This window comes from Cebus imitator, unplaced genomic scaffold (genome assembly GCF_001604975.1).
Source record: "Cebus imitator isolate Cc_AM_T3 unplaced genomic scaffold, Cebus_imitator-1.0 Scaffold5, whole genome shotgun sequence".
Classification (NCBI taxonomy): domain Eukaryota; kingdom Metazoa; phylum Chordata; class Mammalia; order Primates; family Cebidae; genus Cebus; species Cebus imitator.
Genome location: NW_016107320.1, coordinates 10,581,615 through 10,596,210, shown reverse-complemented (window position 1 = coordinate 10,596,210; position 14,596 = coordinate 10,581,615). Strand labels below are relative to the sequence as shown.

The following is a 14,596-nucleotide window of genomic DNA, read 5'->3' as shown; positions in this document are numbered from 1 at the left end:
AGTGCTCTAGGCTTCCTCTTAAGAATAACACTGAACAACTGAAAAGGCTTAAACAGGAATGTGATATAATCAGGACTTGTTTTAGATAGATTAGATAAACTGATGCTGAGCAAGACTGGCTACGAAGAGGCAACTCTAGAAATCCTGGTGTGGGAGTGAAGATGGTCTGAATTTTTAGACTTTTCTTCTGGGACACCATTTTCCTCACATTTGGTTTTTCTTTTGCTCAATGGACTGATAGTTTTGACTGCAGTGACTTCTGACCTCCTCTACATCTAAATGTTCATGTCCTTTAGGGTTCAGTTCTCAGGTCTTTTCTCTTCTCTATTCACACTCATTATCTAGTGATCTCATCCAACCTAAGGGCTTTAAATATCATCCGGACATTGACAAGCCCCAAATTTATAGTACCAGCCCACACAGTCCTCTGACTTCTAGGCTCTCTGGCCAACCTCAACTGTCTACTGAACCTCTCCATTTAGACGTTTACTAGGTCTATTAAATTTACAATTTATAACACTGAACTCCTAATTCTTCCTCTAGGTTTGCTATGCCAAGTTTTTTCCCATACCAATAACGGCCAACTCCATTCTTCCAGTTGCATAGCCAAAATTTTGGAATCATCCATAACATTTTTCTTTCTCTTGTACTCTATACCCGATACATCAGAAAATCCTTTTGCCTCTGCCTTCAAAAGACATCCAGAATATGACCCATTTTTACAATTCCTGTCTCTATATAGCTGGCTCAAACAACAATCATCTTAAAGCCAGATTACCCTAAAAACCCAGGTATTGTGACAGATTATCGTTATAATAGGTCACTGTGACAGATCTCCTTGCTTCTGCTCTGGTTCCCTATAGGTTTACACTCGACCCACTAGTTAAGAGTTTATCTGTGAATATATTAGATCATGTCACTCTGAATAAAAACCCTGGATAGTTTCCCAGCTTCCTCAGAGTGAAGGTCAAAGTCCTTACAGCGGCCTATAATAAACTCTGAAGTTTTCTTCCCTCACCCAGCTTCTTTGATCTTACTATTTTTCACTTCTGATTCTATTGCAGACATCCTGGTCTCCTTGCCATCCCTCCGACTCCAACCAAACTTCCACCTAATAGCATTTGTGCCCTGCTGTTCCCTTTGCCTTGTCTGCTCATCCTCCAGCTACCTAGAACATTTATTTCCTGTTTTTTTTCCCCTCAGGTTTCTTCTCAAACACAACTTTTTAATTTTATTTTTGAGATAAGAGAGTCTCACTCTTGTCGCCCAGGCTGGTGTGCAGTGGTACAATCTTGGCTCACTGCAATCTCGGCTCACTGCAACCTCCACCTCCTGGGCTCAAGTGATTCTACTGCCTCAACCTCCCAAGTAGCTGGAATTACAAGTACACACCACCACATCTGGATAATTTTAATATTTGTAGTAGAGGCGAGATTTCACGATGTTGGCCAGGCTGGTCTCAAACTCCTGGCCTCAAGTGACCCGTCTGTCTAGGCTTCCCAAAGTGCTGGGATTACAGGAGTGAGCCACCATGCCCAATGACATAACTTTATTATAGGCACACCTGAACTCTTCACATCAAAAAGCATTACTCCCTCTGACCCTATCTGAGCCCCCAGTCTGTTCTGCTTCTCTTCCTAACACTTACCACCATCTCCAGTCCACTTAGCACTATGCATTTTCTGGTTTGTTTATTCCTGTCCTTCCTCACTAACACTGTGGGCTTGATAGAAGGAGAAACTGCATGTGTTTTGCTCAGTGTTGATTCTCCACCACCCAGAACACCTCCTAGCACAAGGTAAGCACTCAGTAAGTTGCTGAAGGAAGGAAGGGATGGGTTTGAGCAGAGTGGAGATGGAGATAGGCTGATGAACTTGAAATCTAGTAGGTGGCAGAACAGTCAGATTGTGATGAATTATTGGGTAGTAAGCAGGGAAAGGGAGATGAAGGAAATCTTCCTTTTCCTGCCTAGATCCCTAAGAAAGATCTAGGAGGCTTTCCAAGTTTCTGCCCTACACACTGTGTCGATGGTATACTGTTCCCTGAAATAGAGAAGATAGGAAGAGGAATGCACTAAAGACAGGGAGAGAGAAGGATAAATTCAACTCTGAAAAAGTTGAGAGTAAGGTTATTAGTACATATTCAACTGAAAAAGTCCTGGAGGTAGCCGGCTCTAGAACTATTAACTGAGTTTATGCTGAGGACTAATCTCTATTAGGTACACAACTGCATGGAAAGGAGACACAGAGAGACTGTGTAATATGAGTTATTTTCCAGGGAAAAGCTAAATCCTTTTCAACCCTTCAGGTAAACGTACCAAACCAGCTGCTACTCAGAAGCTCACAGCCTTTCAGAAAATGGCATACTCCAACCCTCCAAGGAGTCTTATTGTCTGAACGCAACCATTTTTCAGTTTGACTCTGGGGGTGCGTGTTTGCCATTCAGAACCTACTACATTTTACCGTACCTCCTGACATTGTTACACAACATTTATTGAAAGCACATTTGATGGTAATGAAGTTTCTATTAACTATGATTAAATCTCATAAAGCACCTGAAGATAATTTAAGATGTGCAGAAGCAGAAAATGAAACATTCGGTTTAGTACATTAGGAAACGTAATTGATTAAATTATCTCATTTACAATAAGTGCTTTCACGAACTATGCAGTGCACCTATTTTCCCCAGTTTGTCATTATGATTTGCCAACAGATATCTTAAGACTTCCCTTTCTTTTTATACCTCCCCACAACTCTAAGCTTGTGCCTCTGCCTGCGTGCTCGTGGGGCACTCTATGCAGAGCTCTGAGTGATGTTTTCTATCTGCCAGGCCTTATGGAAGATCATGTGTACAGCTATATATAGGCACAGGTTGTTTCTCAATTATCTTCATAATTGACTTTGATTTTGCATCAGTGATGATTCATGTAGTCTCAGACTAAGCCCCTCTTTCACTGAACAACTGCAGCCTGAATTTGTATAATACACTCCTAACCATGCAGCTTACAGAACCCCGAATGGATTCCTCTGGGAGCCTTTTGCAATCACATTGATTCTCTAAGGCCTTATTTTTAGAGAAATCACAAAACAGTTTAAGCGATTCCGTTGCAGTATCCAGCAATTAAGCATGGTGCTCAGGAGCGAGAACCCCAAGCAAAAACTAATGCTGAAGTCCCTAAGGACTGGGAATAGCTTCTGTGGGGTTTATGGCTGGAAGTACAGATGTAACCAAATTAGGATGGCACAGGACTCACAAACTAAGCATGAAATTAATTTTAAAAACACACACACATGCATTTCTAAGTAACTCTCACATTGGCCACCACACGGATACCTATGATCTTTTTTGTGCTATATGACAGAATCAGTGGACAGCATGCACCATGTGGCCACAAGAAAGTTAAGAGTCCCCTTACTCTACCTGTCATCCTGAGAGTCTTGACACAAGTGCAGGCCAAATATTCAGTGACCTGTTTCTCTCTCCCTCAATGCACAGTCACATGAACACACACAGGCAGGTAACCCCAAACTCGGTCTTCCCATAAATTCAAAGTCAAACAAGCACGGTATCAGAGAGCCAATACTTAAGTAGTAATGATTTAAAAAAAAAAATGGGCAGCAGACAGCAGGGAAAGAAGTTTAAATGTTCATTTTTGTTGTTTTCCAAAATTCTGACTCTGCAAGTAATGATGCCTGTGTATCTCCAGCCTTCCTGAAGCAACATCAGGAAATAGGAACAAAATGGCTTTACTGGATTTTTCCCTCATGTCTTGTGACCCCCTGTCCCAAGGTACCTATTTCTGTCTATTCTCACAGGGTCTTAATTCTCTCAAAGAAGTTAGCTCATAGTAGCTATTAACTCTTCCAAGCTCTTTGAATTTTAATACCCTAGGATTTAAAAGATCAAAAGTCATTCAGTTTATACTAGAATGAGCGATGCTAGGCAGGGACATCTTTCACAAGCTTTGCAAACCAAACCAGCCAGGCAGTTGTTTAATCTTCTATTGATGAGAGCTGTATTAATATTGCTCCAGTATCTTGAACTTTCCCTAGCATGCTTCACAAATTTCTGATGTATGAGAATGATTTGGGGAACATATGAACACATAGACTCTTAGGAGGTCGTCAACCTGGAATTCAAATTTACTTATTCTGTCCTGAGGTGGTGCAGATTTAATTTAACAAGATCTGGCCGCACCCTGAGATTCTGATGCATGTGGATTCTGATCTATCTTTTGAGAAACATGTTTCCAAGACCATGGTTCTCAGCCTCACCTGCACCTTGGAATCACCTGAGGAGCTCTGAAAAATAGAGATTCCTGGATCCTAAAACCCTCCACCTTAAATTCTGATTTTTCTTGAGACACCCTGGAAATTGGGAAGTTTAAAAGGTGATACCAAAGAACATAAGGTCACATGCCGTATTGCTAGCCATTCCAGCCATCTCCTCTCTCCAACTCTACAGGAAGCATAAAATGAAGAAAATGCAAAGACCTCTCTGGGAAGCAAGCCTGGGACAAAGAGCCTAAGCCAGTACCAACATCCCAATCCTCAGCTCATAATTATTTCACCATGTAGTTCTGGGTCCTAATCTGCCCAGTTGCCATGGATTCCACAGGAGATAAGATGTTGGGTTTGTGCTCTCAGGTGCACCCCCTCCTCCTGCTAGGTGGAGAGACCTGTAGTCAGGCTTTTGCCCAAGGCTGCTCTAAGAAAGCGTGTACTGACAAATATTTATTAATTTTGATGTGACAAATCTCTTCAGAAATAAGAATCCTAGATGACATTTGCAGAGAAATGGACTTAGAGGCAGAAAGAATCAAGAGGAGAGATTTACTTTTACTGGGAGGGAGGAGAGGGGTGTGCATATTCCTTTTGGATTTAAACCTCTGATATGTGACTCTGAACTCAATGAGGAGAGGCCCCAAAAGCCCTGGATCTTTCATAGGAACTTCAGTTCTGCTCAGCTCCTGAACAAATACAACAGCAAGGCAGCAAATATGAGAATAAATTATATTCACAAGAAGAAAAATAACTTACTTTGGGGTTTTATTTCATGAAGAGGTTTTTTATCTAAAAGAAAGAAAGAGAAAAAGAAAGTTGCATTTAATAAATTTACATGGAGCAGATATATTTTCTGTATCACTTTGTATGTACCTCTATAAATAAAACATTTTCTCCATTTTTATGGACAACAGGAATGGTACTGTCCATAGTTTTTTTCATTCTATTTTTTTTTAAAAATGTTCTCTTTTGAAAAATAAAAAAAAAAAAATAGGATTACTTCATCATTTAAAAATTTATTTTCCTGTGGGTTTACTAGCATTTCTCTCTGTTGTGTTTGCTAGATTCTTATCAGCATCAGGAGAGCAGTGAGCTTTCAGCCTGTCACTGTATCATATACGACCAGAAGCCTGCTCAGGTAAGGGATGCCATTTCACTCTGGATGATAGAAAAATGAACCAGCAGATAAATATTTAATGGGATCCTGCCTTGGTTTGCAGTAAACATAGCCTGGATTAAAAAGTCCCCAACTCTGCCTGTTTATCCATTCTTATCAGGTATGGGTGTGGCACAGTGAACGCATTAGAGCTTTGTTTTTAAGAAATCACTCTTTTTTGTTTGCTTTGCATCTCCATTATCTGCTAAAATCTGTTCCATCTCTCTTGATGGAAAAGGTGTCATTTTATAATCACGGATTTAGCAGTGCACCCATCAGATGAGGTAGATAAAGAGAAAAGGCATTCAGCAGGGCCAAAGGAGTCAGAGCTCAGCTGAGGAATTTTCTCAGTGCCCCCAGTGTCCCCCATTCACTGTCTCCTGTCCCATCTCCCATCACTAAAATGATCTAATCTTACAGGTCACCTTGAGACTGGGCCTCTGTGGCTTATTCTGTGTCACACCACAGTCCCTCTTCTCCCCATTCCCCCGACCTGGTAACACAACTCCACGACAGGGCAGGAACCCAAGGTGACTGCCCTTCAGACACTATGCCAAGATTCCAGAAGATCTGCATGGTGTTTCCGCCTTCTCATTAGTCCCTTCTTAGGGTTTAGATGAGGCACTGTCCAGTCAGGCACTGTCTAATCAGATGGGTAGACAGGGGTCCAGGCTGCTGCTAATCATTTACAGACTCACACAGTGGTAGAGGGACCCCATGCAATCCACTTCTCTGTTTACCTGAAGGTGAGGTGCGTTAGGTGAGATTGTCATTTTGGATTATGTTTTTAACTGAAGCAAATCCGGCACAGTACACATTTGAAAACTTATATATTATCTGACTGACTGCACCATCACCCCTCCCAGGCAGATCAACACAGCTCTCTTGAGTTCTCCATAGACTCTTTCTCATGCTAACTCATTACTGCATTTAACATGGTTTCTACAGAATACTCTTGTATTATGTGAATGCAGTGTGCTATAAATGCAGCTCCAGTGTGTTTTGCCATCTGATTTGTTGTGGAAGTAACTTTCACAAGATGTGTGGAAATCACACTCCTGGAAATGGGCCACCATTTTTTTTTTTGAGATGGAGTTTCGCTCTCGTTGCCCAGGTTGGAGTCCGGTGGTGTGAACTTGGCTCACTGCCACCTCTACCTCCTGGGTTCAAGCGATTCTCCTGCCTTGCCTTCCGAGTAGCTGGTGTTACAGGCATGTGCCACCATGCCCAGCTAATTTTGTATTTTTAGTAGAGATGGAGTTTCACCATATTGGTCAGGTTGGTTTAGAACTTCAGACATCAGGTGATCCACCCACCTCTGCCTCCTAATGTGCTAGGATTACAGGCGTGAGTCACCACACCTAGCCTGGGCCACTGTTTTTTAAAATAGAAAAGCAAAGTGAGATGGTAAAAGGTAATTTCTGCCAAATCTTTCTTTAAAAAGAAAAATCCTTATAAAAGTAATAACTTGTTTATATCGATATGACCATAGTCAGATTTCTTAAAACAGAGAACATTTGCTTTTCCCTTACTGAACAGATGTGACAGCACTAGTGTTCCTGAGAGCAGGTGGTCCCTCCCGAAGTCCAGATGCTAATGCATTCAAGAATCAGAATAAAATGACTGGTGGTTTTAAGCTAGCCTCAGTTTTTGCTTATTGCATGGTACTTGAAAGCATTTGGCATGGGGCAGAGTGAGGCTGGCAGGCCAAGGCTGAGATGTCTGAAAGTGATACATTGCTACAACTACACAAGGAGACATGTAGAACATCTGTTTAGAACTCTGACTGAGCTTAACAGTATTTTCTTTCTTCTAAACCACAGGAACAAAGATTACGTTGGAGAACAAAATGAAACTCCATTAAAAACAGGGTGAGATATATAACTACGCCCCAGAAAAATAAATCTAATATAGCCAGGCTATGAAAATATTGGAGTAGTAGAGTTCTATCAGGTAGAGCTCTGAAAGAATGAATGAATGACTGTGGCTGAAAAGCCCAGGGCCGTGGACTTGGACTTGAGACACAGAAATCAAGGGCATCAAGGGCAACAAGGGCACATGGGGCATGAGTGAGGCATTTCCCCCTCTCACCTAGCTCTGGAGTCACTGTTATTGGCATTGTGGCTTGATGGCATTAGTAGACTCAGGATCAGAACTGGATTTAAACCTTCAATTGTCTCTGTTCTGTGTAACCTCAGTGTTCTCACAGCAAAATGGGAATAAAACTTCCCACTAAAGGTTGCTACTGATGATTATGCATGATAACTGGAAATCCATGCAGCATAGGGTTAGCACATGTTTGTCATCAATAAATGTAATAAACGATAGCTAATGACACAATTTCAACCTGTTAGGATTATCATGATCATCATCAGAGTTAAAAAAAAAAATGCCTGTTTGTGCTGCTGCTTGGAGAGAAGTCACAACTCCAAATAAGAAATTCTAGTGAAATTGGGGGATTCTTGAATACACATTAAAACTTGTATCTAGTCCCGGCCTCTGCTATTATGAGAGCAACGCAAAGCAAAAGTTCAGTTTTCTGATATGTTAAAAAGTAGGGCAGGGGCCAGGATGCGGGCTCCCTTGCCTTCACATTCTACAAGAATCCATTCACAATGATGTCCTAAAGCAGAGTAAAAATTATTCAAATGGTCACTGCTCTACAGTGGGACTTGTTGTGCTAGAGTCCATCATGTCTCGTATCAATGTGTATCCTCCTATGGAAATGGCTGGAAACCTCTGGTGCCCAAGAGAGCTTTAGTTGTCTGGCATTAGCATCAAAATTTGATTCTGCCGTGTTTTGTAAAATAATGGTACCTTGACAGGAATCTGCTAACTTAGAGCATTTTCCCAAGAAATATCTGATTGAGATTGGTCTACAGTAAGCACAAGAGAGGGCTACCCACTGACTTCACTAACTTTCCAAGAAGTACCCACTCTGTGTGCTATGATTTTTATTCTGTTTGCATAATCAGTTTCTCACAAGGCTCAGGGTGAGAGACTGCTTTAATTTTACCTCTCTCCAAAGGACAAGTTCAAATGACCCTTAGTAAATTAATCCATTAGGGTCATGGTTCTTAATGTTGGCTGCATATTAGAATCACCTGGGGAGATTTTTAAACAAATACTCATACCTGGGCCCTACTCCAAGAGATCTTGATCATTTGAGGTTTGAGTTTTTGTGATTACGATCACTTCCAGGCAACACATCTGAAATCTGTGTGGTCAGTTTTAGTCTCTGCCTCCCTAAGAGGCCTTAGGGTAGCTAGCTATGGTATACAAATGGCCTTAGAAGGGTCTCTCCTATATCTTGCAGGTGAGAGATGTTGCAATTTTGAGCCAGTGGAAGCTGAGCTATAGTTTGGGGAAAAAAAAAATCATAGCAGTTTTCCCAGGTTCTAACATATACTGATTGGAACCTTCTGAGTAAATGGAAATTGATGATAAATTATAACTCAGTCTCACCATCTTTTTGTGTATTTACAAGTTAAAATGCAAACATTTTTAAGTGTTTTAAATGGTCACATTTTACCTTTTTCATTTTATTTCATTTTTATATTTACACAGTTACATGGCAGTTGCTGCATCCAAAATAAAAAAAATACGTATATAGATAATCACAAAGGGATAAAAGGAATAATTCCAGCACCAAGGGATAACCACTGTTAAGGTTAATTTATATATACAAGCCTACGTCTTTATCCCCTATGATTTTATAGATATGAGACTACATAAAATTTCCAGTGATTTGTCATTTTTACCTACACAAACGTGGAATTGTCTTTTATATATTCTGTAATCTGCTTTTGTCACTTAGTACTGTAAGGCACATATTGCTTTGTGTCTGCCTGTATGTATATGAGAGAGGGAGGTATATATCTACATGATGGACAGAGAACAATCTACTTTTTATTTTTGGTGATGATTCATTTCTTTTTCACCTTTAATTTCTTGCTTCCTTTTTTATATTCCATGCTCCTGAAGCATTTCCATGGTATCCATTGTTCTTAGGAGCTATTTATATCCTCATCCCTACACATCCACCCACATCCAGCCTCTGCTAGAGAACAAATGTGGTCAGCTGCATGCAGCCCACATCCCTGGGACTGCAGAGAGCAGGCCTGGGGGGAGATGGCACTTGTGGACAGATGGGTTCATCTCCAACCACAGAGTGAGGGCTGCAGACAGAGGGCTGCTCCTCAAAATCTATAGGTGGTGATTACTTGAAATCCTCTCTCATTAGTTTTGAATACTGCACAGATCTGCCTGATACCTGGGTCTATGTCATTTTTAAGATTCAGTTAGTAGGGTTGCTTAAATGTAGACTAAATACCCAGTGGGACAGCAACTCTCTTCCCAGTAGCAATTCAAATGCATCATTACAATCAATGTTTACCTTTTTTTAATTTCGCTAGACTAGTCATATACCATAGTTTTACTTCCAAAGACCACTTTTTTTGTTTTTCATAAATCATATGCTTTGAAACCTTTGCCACCCCCAAAAACATATTTGCTAACTGTTTTGTATTTTAATTTACCCTCCATATACTTTGTACTTTTAAATGATTTAGGAGTTGATTCTGAAGTCTGTGGAATAGTCTGCCTTTTCTATCTATTCTCTGGCTTATTTCCTTATGTGTTGCAATAATTCTCTAGTGTTAGTGTGCAAGAATCTACCATCACTGCACATTGCCTCCGAGTTGTGGCCAGCTGTTCTGCCTACCTTTATGATCTTGCATTACTGGTCCCATTGTGCCAGAAATGACTTAATTTCTGGAGCACCTCAGTAAAAATCTATGCACTAGTCTGATAAATCTATTGACTCTCTCCAGGGTCAATTCAAAGCTTTTATCCAGGCTGTTGCGTCACCTTGGGAAGCCCTTGTAGAAAGGTTTCCTGACTCCATGGCAAAGATCAATTTGATTATTTCCTGAAATCTCTGGAGATTACTCCATTTTCAGGCATTGTGTCCCTCTCTGACAGTTTGTCTTACTTATAGTAACAAAAACACGATGTGTTTTTTTCCAAAAATTAATATCACAAATGTTCATTTGATATATTTTATACTTTAAAAAATCATTGTCAGTTATGGGTCTCTAACATGTAAATCATATTTAAATGCTTATTTGTGTGACACTGTGACCACAGAGTCACAGCAAGAAAAAGCGAAAGGGGGATGAAATTAAGAGCTATTTGCTTGATTATTTGCTGACTGGTAGAAGAGAGATTGAGGTTATTGATTGTCAGTGTATTTCATGTATTGATGCTTTTCCTCTCCCCCCGTAACTAGAAATAATTAAGAGCTGGTGCTATGCCCTCTGAATGCTGTCCAAGGCTGCAGGAAATCCCAGGGCCTGGCAGATAGGCCTTGTATTAGCAGTGAAGGATAATTAGACAAACATGAGGCCTGCTTTGCATTGGCAACAGTGCTACGCTGGAATATGTCAGGGAGACAATGACAAGTGGGGATTCTGTTCTCCTCTGAGTGTTCAAAGTTCATTTAGGTAGTAGAACATGCAGGAAAACAACCTCCAGCTCTTGTATACATCCTAAAACTATTTCAGTGATTAAAAATGCAGAAATATCAAAAGAGCATAAAATATAACACATCTCTAGCTTTGACACTTTTTAGTTACCTTATTGCATTTTTCTTTTCAGCTCATTTTTAAAGATCTTGCTCAGCAATGACTCTTCAGAGGCCATATTTATTCCACTTATTACTGGGTTAGTTCAGTTCTTGCTTTCTCACTCCAACCCCACTCCCTATAGCTTTCCAGCCTGTATAGACATCACAAGATCTATTACCCCTTTTAAAATGCAATCTGAGCATACTTATGGAGGACAAGCACAGAAAATATTAACTTTTTAGAGATTCCTCCTGGAATTTTCCAATTGGTGATGTCTGTTAGAGAAATCGCTGGTTTCCCCAGAGAAATATGAGTAATTAGTGGGATTCCAGGGCTGAATGGCAAAAACACCCACCTAAATAACAAGTCCTATGAGTTGAGATGCACATTAGTAAATGAAAAACTGTTTTATTGACATCTTCTACCTATGCATTGTTCAAGATCCCATCATGTTAATTAGATTAAGTCAGGAGGGTACCAAAACAGATGGCTCATGGCTGTCACTTCTGATAACAATGACCTTCCAGAACTGCCCTTAGTCAAAGCATATAATTAATGTGCATTTAGAAGATATAGTCTTCCCCCTTTTTCTTTCAAACTGGGGGTGGCCTGGACAAATAAGCGTGCTTAATGAATTTGCATATTTTACTTTTGAGCTCAATCATTGAAACTTCTAGATTGATACCAACTTCATTGTGATTTCTATCCATTCCTACTGATTCCATGTGTGTTAGTTTGTTTTTGTGATGAATATGCAGAGAAAAATATCTCTTGGACCACTGCAAACACTTTTAAGCCCATATCTATAAGACATTTTTATCAATAATTAGCCTCAAAATGATAAAATGCAATGCTTCCAACTCTGCTTCTGCTCCAAGGGAAGATGCATAAGAAAGTCCTTTTTCTAGCCTATGAATTCTTTTGCTTTGATCCCCTACCTTCCATTTAATAGAAATATATATGTATATATTCAAAACAGAACAAAAAAATGTCCAGATTCTATAATTTAAGAGAATCATGTATTGGTTAATGTCATGATAATTGCTGAGGCAAGAGTAATATTCAAATAGTTAAAATCATTTAAAAATATCAAAATGAAATTAATGTATTGAAGAGCTATCCACATTCCCATGTTTACTGCCATGTGATTTACAATAGCAAAGATATGGAAACAACCTAAATGCCTGTTGATAAATAAATGGATAAAGAAAATGTAGTATATACACATAATGAAATATAATTCACCTTAAGAGAGAAGGCCATCCTGCCACTTTCAACAACACTGATTAACCTGGAGAATATACTAAGTAAAACAAGCCAGATGCAGAAAGATAGATAGTATCTGATCTCACTTAAATGAGGAATCTAAAAATACCAAACTCATAGAAACAGACAGTAGCATGGTGGTTGCCAAGGGCTGAGGCTGGGATGGAGGACATGGAGAGATATTGGTCAAGGGGTATAAAGTTTAATTAGGCAAGATAAAGAAGTCCTAGAAATCTAATGTGAAACAATGTGACTACCATTAACAATATTGTACTGTGTACTTCAAATATGCTAAGAGGGCAAGACTTAAAGGTTCTCACCACACATGCAGTTTAAAAAAAAAAATAGGAGCTATGTGAGGTGATAGATATGCTAATTAGCTTGATGCGGCAACTATTGTACAAGCACACAGATCAGATCATCAAGCTGTGCAAATTAAATGTATACAATTTTTAACTGTCAACGATAACTCAATACAGTTATAAAAAAGGAATCCTATTTGTAAGTGCCAGCCTTGCCCAGAGGGTCACAGTGGCTTCCTGCTGTGTCAAGGGTTGTTCTTTAAATTGCTCAGGAGGGAGGTAGGGAAGTTTGGAGAGGGAAGATGGTGGGGGTTGAGATTTGGGAGAGTTTGTTATGATGACTAAGAAAATACTTAACTGATATGAGGCTATGAGTCCTGACTCATTAAAAAATGCTTAAAGGGAAATTATAAATTGAGGACCCTCGACTTCTAAATTGTTTTTCAGCTTCATTAGTCCTCACACTAGCCCAAACATTTATCTAACATTGCCGACCAAACTAACTGTACATAGGGTCTACATCTGCCTTGTTTATCTATTTCCAGTACCTAGAACAATAAATAGAATATAGTAGGTACTCAATAAATATCTGTCAGGTGAATAGGAACTGTTAAGCCTTATACAGTGTATATAATTTCAATCACAAATATTACAAAGTCGAGATACATCAATTTCCTATGTCCTACACGAATTCATAGGACATTGTGGCTTCTCGATGAGGAGTTTGGAGTGCAATGCTAAAGAAGCTGGATTTGATAAGTCAGTCCCTAGTTGAGGCCAGCAACTTGTTTTGTTGGGGTAGGGCAATTTGTTTCACATCTAAAAGTTACCCAACTCACTTCATGTAATAATGACTCAAATGGCTGATTTTAGGTGCAAATGAATTAGAATAAACTTCTCCTCAAAACTCATTAAAAAACACATAATCTGAAGTCACTGAAATGTCAGTGGTATTATTTTCATATTATATAATGTGTGTGTGTGTGTGTATATATATATATATATAATATGTGTGTGTACATATAATATCTGGAATCTGGTAAATATATAGCTGCAATGTATTATGTTCATGTTTTACATGTGTATCTATTTTAATGTGCTTATGTAGTGTATGTGTATATGTATATACAGATAGAGAGACAGAGAGATGTGTGTATCTATCTCAAGTTTTTAAGCTAAAATAAAACTTAGTGATCTTCTTGCCAAATTTACTCATTTTACAGTTACAGACACAAGATGCAAGATTATAAGATTTGCCCAAGTTAACGTACTAGTTAACAAAAGTTCTGAACTGGGAACTAGGACTCCTGACTCCTTGTTTACAGCTCTTTTTAGTACCTTGTGATAACTTTCTGAATGATCATGGCAATTTTCCATTCTGCTGAACGCTAACATTGTTCTGTACTAAACACATGTAAGCAAGGCCAGGTATTTTCTTATTCACAGCACTGAAGCTCTGGAGAAAGGGGGAGGGCAGGGTTAATGAAGTTGATACTAACATCATCAATAGACATTATCATTATTTTTATGCTATTTATCACCTTTCATAATGATCTTGAAGAGCTGTGTATTTAGTTTGTAATTTAAAGAGAAAAGGTGGCATCAAAACAAAGAGGTTTCATTTATCTCTATTAATTTGGCTTGTTCAGCACACCCCAGAGGCCAGTGGGTTTTTTACAACAGTAGATTACTCAGTTTTAAATCACTGCCCTGATTGGGTTCTTGTCACTTCTTTTATAGCCAAACCACTCTATGATCTCAGACGTTAAATTTTTCTCTAGTCCAGACTAATATTTCTTGCCCAGGGTTTTATGCTGTCGAATCCTGATTAATTACACTGCAAATGTAAAATTTATAATTTACAGAACTAATGAAATGAAGAGAGTTTGCTTTATATGACAGAAAGCCAAAATTTTGGAAACATCCTGACTGAAAGGGATCTTGGATATCAATCATTACTAA

The 14,596-nt window shown here is 39.2% G+C and overlaps 1 protein-coding gene across 9 annotated transcripts in view; it reads right to left on the bottom strand.

The window, feature by feature from the left end:
• UNC5D (unc-5 netrin receptor D) overlaps positions 1–14,596 on the bottom strand; it is a 559,094-nt gene that overhangs the window by 83,731 nt on the left and 460,767 nt on the right. For 7 of the 9 annotated variants that reach the window (XM_017536221.2, XM_017536239.2, XM_017536229.2 and 4 more), the window contains one exon: positions 5,040–5,072. The exons of the other annotated variants lie outside the window; for them this stretch is intronic. In XM_017536221.2, the coding sequence (XP_017391710.1) occupies positions 5,040–5,072 (33 nt within the window). The remainder of the gene's footprint in view (positions 1–5,039; positions 5,073–14,596) is intronic. 9 annotated transcript variants of the gene reach the window in all.